Here is a 13,728-nt window from a genome sequence, read left to right as displayed (position 1 = left end):
TTTTGCTTCCTCATAGAGGAGGCTCTATGATAAACTCAAAAATGAGATTTTGAACCAGACATCGTAGGACAACTCCTTTTACATTTTTGTAAACTTGATTGAATTCCCAATCACTGCTATAGAATGCAACGTACTCCGAGCACACTCTCTTTTTATCAGTTTCAATCGAAGATTAATCAATAATAAAAATTTAGTTAGTTTATATCAGTGGCGTCATGACGATCCCCGCGTGAACCGATCTTGCTTAGGCAACGGTTAATTTTTAGAAGAAAAAAAAAAAAAAAGAAGAGTCCCACGATCCATCCATCGGCAGATTTTCATTGTCAACGGGTCGTCGAAGGCGATAACGATGCAGGTGGCTCGTTAGCACGTACGCATCTTAGGGAGCGATTTAAACCCCATCACATTGTGGGAACGTTTAAAAGTCGACTTTTCCGAAGGCGCGAGACGTGCTCCAAGACCGATGTACATGGATCTTCTGGGGCGCGAGCGAGAAAACGTGCCGCCGAAGTCGCGTAAGCTCGAGAATATGTATGGGAAAAGAACTGCAGCGTAAAAAAGTAGTAGCAGCGAAACAGCTGCACAGGGTCTCGTAATGTGTATAGGGAGCGGAGGGCATCGCTCGCGACATGGCTCTGCGTCTTTAACGAGTCGTCCGCACCAGCTCTCAAAACCGACAACGCCGCAACCCCATCGATAATTGATTGATCGACGACGAATCGTGGATACGGTTCGGAGCTGCTAACGAAGCGGCTCGAAGGACCGAGTCATCGAGCGCGCCTCGGATTTCCTTCGCTCGTCGTTATCCGACGCGTATGACACAACGCGTACGTAACACGCACTGTCCGGTGCAGGCGGACGCGCGAGGCCTTTAAAATCGTCTTCGGCCGTTGGCGCGCAACATGTGCCGCAGCTCTCCGTACGCGCGCATCGTACGTAAATAAATGTATATAATAGAATACCCGCATTTGCCTGCACATTGCGATTTTTCGAGCTTGGCGTTTCGCATGCAAAAGAACAAAAAATAAAAAATGAAAGAAAAAAAAACAAAACGAAAGGAGCTGCGCAAAAAAGAGTCAAACGCGCTGGGTTCAACGTACGATCTTTTTCCTCGGGGCGCATCGTCGTCGTCGTGCAGCGCACACGTGTTACAGCAGCGATCCGATGCGCGTCGCGCTGCTGCTGCGAACTCGCCCGTTTTCATGCCAATTGCGTGCGTGCAGTGTCAGTAGCGTCTTTTGCCCTTTTTTTTCCTATCTTTTTCTCCCAATGGATCGCTTATGTGTAGATGCACTCGTTCGACCGATAAATGGTCTTTTCTCAAATTCGGGAGAAATTTATGTATACGCGACTACGCGATTGTTTACAACTATTTTGCTCTCGTTGGGTACCGATCCACGCGTGTGTTTCGCATTAAGCCGTGCACGCAACTCGAAATCGTGCAAAAAAAGGCCCATAATCGAGACGCGAGCCCGTATATTCGTCCGTCCTCGCGTAATAATCGTATAACTGTTGCTGCATATCGTGCGAACCATGCCCAACTCGAGCTCGAAAATCCTAATTTATTGTTTATATATTCGCTGCGAGGGTGGGTGTTTCGGCAATAAACTTTTTTTCGCGTCGAGCGATCGTTAAACACCCGATGCTTGGGTGAACTGCTCGGTATCAGAATCGTCGAATCATTCCTGCGCATGTAGTTTCGCGTTGCATTCGCTTTAAAAATGATGCGGCTAATTTTTTTTCCATCGCGATGGAACATTTGGTCAGGAAGACCGCGAGGATGTGCACACCGCTGCAGTGTCACATCAGTGGTTCCGCGTGATAGAAATATAATCAATCAAGCGTCTTTCGATCAAAGTCCGGTAAAAAAAAAACGAGTTGACGAGTGTTTTTTGGTGACAAATCAGAACGCGGTCGAATTGCGGTACATAAGGTCATGCACTTCCAAGTAAAAAACTTGAGCTTGTATCGAGTTTGGGGCATGAGTCGTGTAAGTTTATATACCACTCGTAACATGGTAACAAGTGCTTTCACATGTGGGTGACACTGGTATCTGCCTCTCTCTCTGTCTTTAATTCTTCTCTCGTTCGAGTAAACTCCACCTGTCCACGAAGCAGTTTGTCTCTCTTTCTCTGTTGCCATCATCGTCGCGTAGTTCTTTTTTTAATTTAAATAGTTTGCTTATACGTATACATAGGGACAAGGCAGCGCCAGGTCACCCTAATAGCTGTCGATATAAATCAAGCCTGTGCGCGAAGATCGCTATAAATAGATGGAAATATATTTCGTAGCGTTATATGCACTCGAACTCCATGTTGAACTCGAGGTTATAAGCCGCCGCAGCCAATCGAGTAGCGTGGGTGTGTGGATCTCGGCTGGACTCTTTTTTTTTCGTAAAACGCCGAGTTCAAGTCCCCCGGAGGCCCTTGGGCTAGATCCCCGCTTAGGAATAAAGTAGCTATGGTAGTACGAGGGTCCCGAGTAGGCAAAATAACGAATTATTCGACTTGTTTACAAAGTGGCTAAAGTCGAGAATCGTTAATCTTTCTCGGCGGCTTTTTTGGAGCGCGTACAAATCGCCGAGCCAGCGAAAGAGACATATATGTATTAGGTACAACCACGTGTAAGCTTCGTCTATCACTTTGCCGAGCTCGATTCGCTAATACGGTTACACGATTAATTGGGAATAATTAAGAAAATGCCGAACATAATATCTGCGCCGTGTACCGTGATACAATAATAGGCAGAGATGCGCCGCGCGAGCGAATGTTATCGGCGTGTGCACGAGCTTGCGTCACCGAGAGCGAGCGAGCGAGCTGGCGAGGAATCATCACCTGTGCCAATGTGTGCGGAGCGGTGGCGTTTGCCGTATAGAGTACTCAAATATACGATATGTCAGCTCGCTAATACACGCACGTAATAATATGTTTTGCCGATTCCGGCGCGGCAGCTGTCAATTACTCTCTCTCGCGTGCGTGCGTGTGCTTATCATCGTATATATCGGTGTGAGTGCGTGTGTATGATGAGCTGACCGTTTTGTTTGCGACGATGAATCGGTAAAATTTTGTTGCCGCTCTTCTATATACTTCGGCAGCGCCGGTGGCAACACAGCATCGAGCGGCGGCAGCAGAGCAAGATCGCGTGATTGAAAAACGAAAATATACTCGCTCGCTCGCGCGCGCACGTATCGGCGCAGTGATAATACGTGCGCACCCGTATATATGAAATAATAATTGAAAACATGCTTATACATGAGAGAGAGAGAGNAGAGAGAGAGAGAGAGAGAGAGAGAGAGAGAGAGAGAGAGAGAGAGAGAGAGAGAGAGCGGGTGTGCGCGCACTAGCTATATAATATACCGAAGAAGAAACGGTCACGCCTCCAAAGGCGCGCGCGCGCCCGAGCGAACGCGATTAGATCGCGGGGCCGGCAGAAGCAAACAATCCCATATTCCCGGTTAAGTAGCTGCTGCTCGTTATTATTGCGCCGGCAAAAGTTTTGGCATTGCGACAGAGAGATCGATTGCGGACTCGTTGTATGACAAACAACGTGACGACGATGATCGAGAGCGAGGTTCTCTCCCTTTTAATAATATAATTATATGCATATAACATGTATACGAGTAAAGACTCCGATTTGACGTATATATACGCGATACAGTTAGCAATACGAGTGCTATGCAACTCGAGAGCAAGAGAGAGAGAGAAAACTCGTGCCTTATAACTCCTTATAATATTCGTCGTGGTCGTTCGATTCCCCGCGAAGATGATAAGAGTAAAAGACGACTTTACTTTATCGCGCGCGGCTCTCTCGAGAAATTTTATTTGTTTATCGTTCGCGCGAGTGCCTCCTTTCCCTTCGCCCCGCCGCCGCAGTCGTCGCAGCCGCCGCCGTCGCCAGCGATCGCTACCATATAGCATATAATTGCAGCCGCTTTTTCATATATACACGAGCGCTCGAAGCTTATATACTGCACTTATTTTTGCTCGTTGAACTACTTCGAGCGATACACATTGGCATCTTTCCTCTTTCTCGTTCTTATATATACATATTTACGAAAATTTCATCAACTATATAATGTACAACATCGATAAGAGCGCGCGTTGCATTGACAATAGCTGCGCGTCGATGATCGACGGCCTACTTATTAATACGATCGCGGATAATCGAGTGCGCGCGCGCGAGAAAATCTCGCAGACTCGAGCAATACGCGCATGGAATCTCGCGCGCGCGTTTTCCATACAACGCGGCTAGCTGCACGTATGAAACGATGATGTTTTCATGTGAAATTTCCTCCTCCGTATACGACGCAATTATTATATTGTTTTCCTCTCGCGTATGAAGAACGACGCATATATGTGTCGCCCCGCGACAACACTTACGGAAAATCGCGTCGAGAGAGAACTGTAGGTTGTGCATCGCCGTGCAGTAAATAAGATAATGCATCATTCGACGATATGTACGTACGATATTTTATATTATTATACATCGTGCAGTGTCGTCGATTGCGCCGCAGCTGCCTATAGGCATTTACGGAATCAAATATCCTCGACGACTTCGGTTTGCCTTATTGATGCGTTCGGTGGATTTTGGTCGCACCCCCCTCGAATCGAGTCCCTTTAAATCTATGCACTCGAGTGCACGACAGGACGAGTCGTCGCATACATCATCCTCAGCTCCGATTCAAAATCGATCGAGAGATCGTTTGAGATCGTCGCGTTTTATTCCCCCGCGAATTCGCTGGCGCGCGCGCGTGTAGCAATTTCATGCGTCTTGTTGCTTATGCAAACGCATTTAGCACTTACACGAGCGCGAGCCGCTTCCGTTCGCCGATAAAAAAATAAACAGATAACCTCCGGCCGATAAAAATGTGGCGAATCGACGCGCTCTGCCAATTCATACATGTTATTGTACATACGTTACTACACGCACACGCACACACATATAAACACGTTTATGCGTAGAGCACGGCGTGTACAGAGAGAATGTATATTTATAAGAGGCGAACGACACGTTCAGTTTATACAATTGACTAATTTTTGCGCTCTTTCCAGTAATTTCCTGCATTTGTTTATTCGTCGTCGCGGCTCGAGTTATCGTCGATACATATTATACACATATATACACCGACGACGAGTGACCGCTGCACTCGGCCGGCTGCACACAACACATAGGCGGCGGCGGCGATTAATTTTTTCCTTTCAAACAACCACGCGCTGATTGGGAAAATAAAAATATTAAAAAAAAAAGAATGAGTTAAATTCGATTTCGCTTACTGCACTTGACTCGTCGGGCTTTTCGAACTTTCCGTTCGTGATCACATGTATATATAAAAGCGCTTCGGGGATCGTCGCGGCGCGACAAGTGAACGACACTCATCGCGTGTTATTGCACTCGGCCGCGACGGGAGCACGTCTCGAAAGCTCCTCGTTTCTCGAAAATTATGGGAACGTCGTAAGGTCGTATACGGCGTGAAAATAGGTCCGCGTGGATATTATACGTATTAAAGGGGGGAGAGGAGCCTAAGCGCGATCGAGTTGAACTCGAGCGTTGTCAACATGTCAACTAATAAATGTTCGGTCAAACAACTACGCGTAGCCACGTATAGAGCACGAAAATAGTTTACACCAACTCTGCGTGTGACTTGATGCGTATAATTAGCTTGTAAAATATATATATCTATACACACACACCGACTGATATACATACACTTCAAATGCAACATGTTCCCTACTCCCTTAACATCTAATAAAGCTAATAGCGATGATATATGATTTTGTATGCTTACACATATACGTGTGTATATGAGCTTTACTGTCTATTGCCTCGATTATGGCTTGGGAAAAAAGCTTTGCACAGCGAGACTTGTAGATCAATGATTGCCCATACGAAGATTTTTCGGTATTAGGAAAAAAAATCAAACTCGTACGAAATCCAGTTAGTATTTATTTTTATTTCTTTTTTTTTGTATACATCGCGACGAATTATCGATAAAACGATAAAAAAATGCTCGCAAAAATAATAATTCTATTAATGAAAAAGTTTCTCCACTTGTACGCAATGATGAAGTATTTGCATCGACAGTCGTCACTGCATATTGAAAACTTTATGTTTTATCAAGCAACACGATTGGGAAAATGACATAAACAGTAATGAACGAGTCATGATACTGCTAAGAATAATACACATACTTGTTTGCTAAAATTATTTTTCAAATCTTTTGAAAAAACTCCCATCTAACCGATAAAACTCGTGTAAACTGACATTTAAAAGATCCTCGTGAAAGTTATATTCTCTGGAAAGAAAATTGATAAAGTTCGAAATAAAATCGCGAAATATATGGATTGGCGATTGTTTTGAAGAAATATATCGTATTGAAAGTTTCATTTTTCAACGTATGCGACGGCGCGAAATTCTAATTTCAATGAAAATTATGGAAGTACTAATGTTCCTATTCTTCTTATGACTGAATTAATAAATATTTTCAACAAATATTTCGATTTCTATAATATAGGACTAGCCACTTTTACGTATAAAAACTTGTAGTACTGAAAGAGTCTCCGCGTAATAATTAATCCTTAAACGCGTGCTTACATCGATCGCAACGCCGTCTGCCTCGTATAGGAGATAGAATTACGGCTCATGATTTAGTAAAATTCTTCAGATCGGACTTTCTCTTTGATCTATATATTCCCTAATACTGTTAGATTTGTCAGGCTTTACGTTAGAGAAAAGGTTACGTTTGTATGAATTCTCATTGAGAATCGGGGCAAGTCCGTTATCCATAATTCTTAGGTATACTTCAACCGAAAAATTTAGATTACTTCAAACGAAACCAAAATGTTTGCAGTACGATGATTATTATATATATAGGTTTTCGAACGACCCTGACACAGTTGCAAGAAAACGTCAAAAGTGTACAAAGGCTGGCCTTACGAACAGCGTCTTCGACGGTCAAGTCACGACGTACCCGACGTCAAGTTACAAAAGACGACGAGGAAAAAAGGGCTGCTGCGGCTTGAGGGATGCAACCGCATTGAGGAAAAGACTCGGTCTCACGGAATGTAATCGTGTGGCAACTGTGATACGCTCTATAAAGACGTTGTCGTCACCAAAGAAATCTTTGAAAATGGCATAATTGTCATTCCATGCAAACGATGCAAATATGATGTTGTTGTCGTCGATCATTGGGGATGGTTTTATAAAGATGGGAGAAAAAGTTGAAGGTGGTCATTAGTTTGGAGAAGGATGGTGATTGGTGAAGAGTATCCTCTTCTCACCGCAGGTACGACACTGCCAGTCATGTTGGGGCCGGGCGGGCCAAATTAACTGATCGGACTCGCGGGTCGTCAGGAGGTTTTTGTACGGAGTCCTCGCCTCCACTTGAGCGGCCACGTCCATGAAAATTTCGTCATGAGCCGCTGGATCAGGAGATTGTATGGACCACAAGTACATGTGAATACATTCGTGTGCAATTGTGGAATCCATTACCTCCGAATCCAACTTTTCATGCAGATAGGACGAAATTTTCACCGTCCGTTGGATGAAGTCGGTCATCCCATAGTTCCCCCTCATATTCTTCTCCAAGGATACAATGAAGTGCGGCCACTCCTTGTCGGGGAAGCAAATTTCCCAGATACGTCTCGCCCTTTTGACGATGTTATCTGTATCATCTTCCTGGCCGACTAATACACCGGGATTCGACCGGGTGGATCTTCGACTCATTGTCGCTGCTACTGAATGAATCAACTGCAACAAAAAACAAAAATAAATATCGAAATATATATAATATGTACTCTCCAGAAGAGAGGTACTTACCACTGAGTCCTCGTTGATCCTTGGTCTTTGGTCCTCGATGAGCCGCTGCCGCTGAAGTCCTAGTCCGTCGATGATGGCCGCCGTTGAAGAAGTTGACGATGATTCCCTGTAGTCCTCGCCGCATGCACCTGAAAAAGAAGAAAAGAAATTATAAAATATATGTATGTTAATATTATATAAGTATAAAAACTTACCACTTGTTGCACTGCCGTCGAAGTTGCCCGCTCGATGATCCCGATCTCTCGCCGAAGATGTCTGGGAGTTGACGACGATCCGAATGAAGGAAGTTGTTGCAGAACTATAACAGAATTTTCGATTTCGGATCGGCGCCACTTCTCTGACAGAATTTTCGATTTCGAATCGGCGCCACTTCTCTAACAAAATTTTCGATTTCGGAAAATCGACTTTTTGACTGCATATTCGGATTCAGCGGCCAATTTTACTAATCTATACGCTGTTTTCAGCCAACTCCGATACATTTTTGGACATTTTTCAGACCTTTGAAAATCGAATTTTTGAAAATTGCAATTCCGACTCTATATTCGGATTCTGCGGGCATTTTTACCAATCTATACTCTGTTTTCGGCCAGTTCTCAGACAAAATTTTCGATTTCGGATCGCGCCACTTCTCTAACAAAATTTTCGATTTCGGATTGGCGCCTGTTTTCCAACGAAATTTTTGAATTTTAATTGCGCGCTTTTTTAGTAGTATCTTGTTTTTTTTTTAGCCTGTAATCCTGTTTTGGAGCATATTTTCGATTTCTGCTTCTCAACAACTGTACATGGGCAAGTGCAAAAAAAACCAAAAGATGAAGTATAAAAACTTTTTGACATGTGTTGTTACGAACCATAGTATGTAATGCAATATCTTTTATGTTGTAAATTGTTCACGAAAAAGACTAATTGGTTTATAAATAGAGCTTGTAATAAAAATTAACAATATTTAAAAAAAAACTGATTTTCAAGAATTTTGTGAACATTCATTATATCTTTCCCAATGCTTGAAAATAAGCCTAAGCATTTAACTTGTAGCTAGATTTTACCCCATTAGGTCCCAAGAAAACGTTTTTACTCCTTCTTAAAATACCAAGCATAAAAAAAGTTTCAAAAAATTTTTTTATTCCATGCTCCGATTCCTACGATCATATTTCTGTTAAAAATATGATCTTTTGACTCTATACTTCTGTGATCTGTCTAATAAAAATCTGAAAATTTTCGAGCCTATTTATTTTAGTGGAAAAAAATAGAAAAAAGTTTTTTCCATATTTTCTAAGGCCCCGAATCATCGTAAAAAATTATTTTCCTTAAAAAAAAAAGGTTTTGGCTTTAAAAGGGGCATTAGATAACTTCTGAAGATATTCGAGATGTTTTTTATTATATCCGTTGCTTGCTGTATATTTTCGTGCTTTTTTTTCGAAGTACTTTAAGTGGATTCTTCATATAGAACATAGATAATAACTTTTTGGGTCTTTATTTGCCTTGAAACCATCCAAAATGATCGGTGAGGACATTGTTACGCTTACAGCCCTTGCATAAAGAAATAATTACCCCTTTCTCGTAGGCTATCTTGGTGACGATTGTTTTATTGACCGAATTACGCACTTGGCACTCGAAGGACAATTTTAATCTTTCAAAGTACAGGCTTGGTCTTTAACTTTCTCGCATTTTCCAAACCGTCCGATGACGATCCAATCGATGACGACGTCTTTCGTGACTTGTTCAACGCGCTTCTATCGACAGAGGAGAAAAGGAGTTACCAGACTTTGTAGATTTTTCACATTTTCTTGCAACTGTGGCAAGGTCGTTCAAAGACCTACACTTAATAATCATCTCACTATAAACATTTTGATTCCCCTTTGAAGTAAATTAATTCTTTCGATCGAAGTAACTAAACGGTAAGGATATTGGACTTGCTTTGGTTGTATTGGCTAGTAGTCTGTCGCCTGAGAGTTGGGACTTGGGTCAGTTGTACGATCTGTAGCGTATAGCGTATGCGCATTGCGCTGTAAGCATAGTTGGAAAATTAGGATGACGGCACTGCGTTCGCCAGTTTCGTCAGTGCATTCAGCTACAACGCCTACAACTGATTTAGATAGTACTCAGTGCTCACGTTTGAAAGAGGCTGTATTCTCAGCGAGAACCGGAACCAAGTTCTTACTCTTTAGTTACTTTGATCAAAAGAATTAGATTACTTCAACGGTAATCAAAATGTTTGCAGTGAGACGATTATTGAGTGTAGGTCGTCGAACGGCCCTGCCACAGTTGCAAGAAAATGTGAAAAGTGTAAAAAGTCTGGTAACTCCTTTGCTCTCTATCGAACCAAGAGTGTTGATCACGTCTCGGAAGGCGTCGAAATTTGTCGAGCTCAAAGAAGTAAACAGCAAAGGAGAGTCTATCGTGTTAGCTGAGCTGAGCGTGCTAGACAGTACGGAGATTGAAACAAAATTGAGCACTGAGCAGGACGACCATGGCCGCGATCAATTAGAAGTGACCTACACGTGCCCGAGATGTAACTCGCTCAATCAAAGAACCATAAAAAAATGGGTCTATGAAAACGGCACAATCACTGCTCGATGCCAGGGCTGCGATGATAATCATGTTGTTTGCGATCATCACGGAAGTTATGATACCAATGGAGAATATGAACTCGATGCAATCTCCGAAATGGTACTAACTCATAAAAAGTATCCACGAAAGCTTCCCAAAGAAATTCTGGATGTTATTGACCGTTATTATTCAAAATCATAACGTGTAATTTAAAACTTATGTATATATTTGTATGTTATAAATTTAATATGAAGAGGACTGCTTGATTTATAATAAGAACTTTAAATAAAAGTTGATTCTGTTTTAAAAAAAACTGCAGAGTAATTCGAATTACTTTTCCTGAAGTCACCAAATTGTTTAATAGTACTTCTATGTAAAAGCTCTTTATGGTTTTGTACTTTATATGTCAGACCAGCTTTCATGATCAAAAATTACTTTTTTGGAAGCATTTAAATCCTTATAAGTTTGAGTATTATATGTTGTAAGAATGATTGATAGCTTAAGTCAATGGCCATTAACGCATACAAACATTTTTTGAGTTAAAAAAAGTCAAACTTGCATGTACAAAATCCAACCAATATTTATTCATTTTTTAGTACCAGACGACGAATTATCGATACAACGATAAAATAAGGCTTACAAAAATATTAATTCTATTATTTAAAAAAAATTGTATACTGATATGCAATGATTGAAGAATTTGCATCGACAGTCGTCATTGGATATTCGAAACTCAACGCTTTATCAATTACCATGGTTGAGGAAACAATATAAACAGTAATAAACGCGTCATGATACTGCTAAGAATAATACACATACTTGTTTGCTAAAAATATTTTTTAAATCTTTTGGAAAAACTTACATTTAACCAATAAAACTCGTGTAAACTGACTTTTGTAGGTCATCAACAACAGTAAAAGTATTTGACAAGGTATTCGCGGCTAAACTTTTTGAAAGTTCCGTTTGTGGTTCTTGGTGACTTTCTAAGATTGGAAAATGTTGTATGAAACCACTGCTCCATGCAATAGTTAAAACTGTGTAATTTGACTTCTGTTGATAATCGTGATAAAATTCAATGCAGTTTGGAACCTCGCCAAGAAAACCTTTTACAAGGCACAAAGGGCTTACTGAAGTTATCCGTGAAACTGAACCAATCTTTGTTTTAAATATAGCGATCATCGGACTATTCTGTAAGTCGTAAAAAATATATGGTTAAAAATGATTAAAAATGTATTAATCACCTAATATTAGTTACAATTTACCTGAAACATTATTGCTAAATATTTTCCTTTGGGATCCCAATCCATTGCTACAACTCTGCCTCCTACTGAAATTTCTTCTCCCTCATTTTCAGAAGCAAAGGAAACCTTACTTAAATCTATTAATGGTACAGCAGCTTTAGTATCACTGCTCACTACTTTGCTATCAAATACTTGTTCTTGTAGAGGTAACGAAAATACTGTTGCAGGATCTTCTGTTGATGTGAAAAGTAATGTTAGATTTGGTCCAAAACATGCAGCTGCAACTCTTCCTCCCGGAACTGTCCATCTTTCTGCTGTCCATGCATCACCAGTTCCAGTATTCCAGACCCTGTTTGATTAATTATTAATAGTTACTTTTAGTGCTGAAACTTAAAATTTAATTTATTTCAGTATACCTGAATATTTTTCTACAAGTTGTTGCCAACAATCTGGAGCCACAAGACGACCAACGAGTGAAGCACAAACCACCTCCGCCGACTCGTCTTAATGGGACACCGCTTTCCATAGATACATCCCAAATAATCATATTCATATCAGTCAAGGAACAAGATACAAGTAAATCTCCCTAAAAATTTAAGAATTTCAATGCATATTTTCATGTCAAGTTTAATGAAAAATAAAGACTCAATCATACTTGTGGACTCCAAGAAACACTTGTGACAGGTGCATGATTTCTGTATTTCAGCATGAAAGCCTGACTTAATGTGTTACTTGCAGCACCTAATTCTATATTCCAAATTAATACTCCATTCTGACAAGCTGCTGCTAATTCTCGACCCGCGTGAGGTCTCCAGCTCATGCAGCATACAGACTTTTGGGAACTGTGTCTCAAAACGGCAGACGTTCCAATATTGCTTGTAGATAATATTCTTATTCTATCATCTCTTGTGGCAATAGCTAATCGAATGCAATGAGGATGCCAGGCTATGCAACGTATCTAAGATATAAATAACAATTAGAAAAATGATTATTGCATTATAATAATTATAAGCTTACCAAAGCATTTGTCCAATCACTGTTGGCAGCCACATCTGCAACAGAACCAGATCCAGAAGTAGGCAAAACGCTACTCCAAAAACTTCCAGCTTCTATCATATCAATTGTATGAACAATCCTGAAAATAAACAAGAATAAGAAATCAAACTTTCAAAACTTATTTTTTTTTCTCAAGCATGCTGGAATTACTTTGTAGCTAGCCAATGAATGGGCCAAGAAACATCTTGGGGGTTTTCATCTGCAGCAGTGCGAATGGCTTCGACTATCCCTTTTTCTCTCCAAATGCTAATAATTTTTTTAAATGGACTATCTTGAACAGGTAAAAATAAGTCTCTTGCACCAATGGAACAGGCAGACTCTCTAGTCGCCAACATATCAAGAGTAATATTGACAGATGGAAAATCTTGCAAGATTCTGAAGAAAGCATGTCTCTGAGCTTGCAAATCTTCTCTTGAGCAATAAATTGGGCCCTTTTCTGAGTAACTGGCAGTAATGCAATCATCGAGTTCCGGAGAATCGAAGTCGGCTAACGATGGTACTTTCAGCATTGTTAGACTATTTTGTTATACGGTATAGCTTATTTGGTCACACACAGAAACAATTTTTATTCTCACGTGAGCAGGCTGAAATGATATTTTGAATCAAAGAACACTTTGTTGATCGTTGACCGGGTGCAGTGTCGACATAACCCGCACGCAAGAACAAAAGCCGGTAATTGGAACGTATAATAATTATATTATAAGCGTACAAAATCATGCGGTATAATTTGCTTCGCACGTCATGGTCTTGCCGGCTGCCAAAAAAATTCGAATTCACACAATCGCAACGGAAAACGCGACCTCTGTAAACATCAAAGTGCGATCGCAGCTTGTATGATAAGTACAGTTCGTCACACATCCAGCAGAGGTCGCTAGGCGAAAAGAACGAGGCAAATTTTTGAACGACGTCGGTTGCAGTTTCGAGCCGGGCTAAAGTCTCGGGATCGTTTCTCGCCTTCTATAGAACTATCGTTCGTCACTCACGATCAAATCATAATTGAGTCGTAAAAGTCGTTGACGCGTGCGAATTAACGTTCATATTTTTCGTTCGTCAACGCAATTAACGATCG

The 13,728-nt window shown here is 41.1% G+C and overlaps 2 protein-coding genes across 2 annotated transcripts; one reads left to right on the top strand and one right to left on the bottom strand.

Moving 5' to 3' along the window:
* The first annotated feature begins 10,023 nt into the window (after positions 1–10,023).
* Positions 10,024–10,563, top strand: LOC106658304. Its single transcript, XM_014380199.1, has one exon. It carries the CDS (start codon positions 10,024–10,026, stop codon positions 10,561–10,563), a length of 540 nt encoding a protein of 179 aa, XP_014235685.1.
* Positions 10,564–10,924: 361 nt separating this feature from the next.
* Positions 10,925–13,438, bottom strand: LOC106658366 (aladin). The gene is made up of 6 exons (XM_014380277.2): positions 12,810–13,438; positions 12,621–12,738; positions 12,259–12,561; positions 12,020–12,189; positions 11,625–11,952; positions 10,925–11,550 (listed from the first exon to the last, which is right to left on the bottom strand). Exons 1-6 carry the CDS (start codon positions 13,166–13,168, stop codon positions 11,227–11,229), a joined length of 1,602 nt encoding a protein of 533 aa, XP_014235763.1. The 5' UTR covers positions 13,169–13,438; the 3' UTR covers positions 10,925–11,226.
* Between the last annotated feature and the right edge of the window lie 290 nt (positions 13,439–13,728).

The sequence above is a fragment of the Trichogramma pretiosum genome, unplaced genomic scaffold (genome assembly GCF_000599845.2).
Source record: "Trichogramma pretiosum strain Unisexual culture from Peru unplaced genomic scaffold, Tpre_2.0 scaffold70, whole genome shotgun sequence".
Lineage (NCBI taxonomy): Eukaryota > Metazoa > Arthropoda > Insecta > Hymenoptera > Trichogrammatidae > Trichogramma > Trichogramma pretiosum.
The sequence above is the reverse complement of the archived record's forward strand: the minus strand, read 5'-3'. Positions and strand labels throughout refer to the sequence as shown.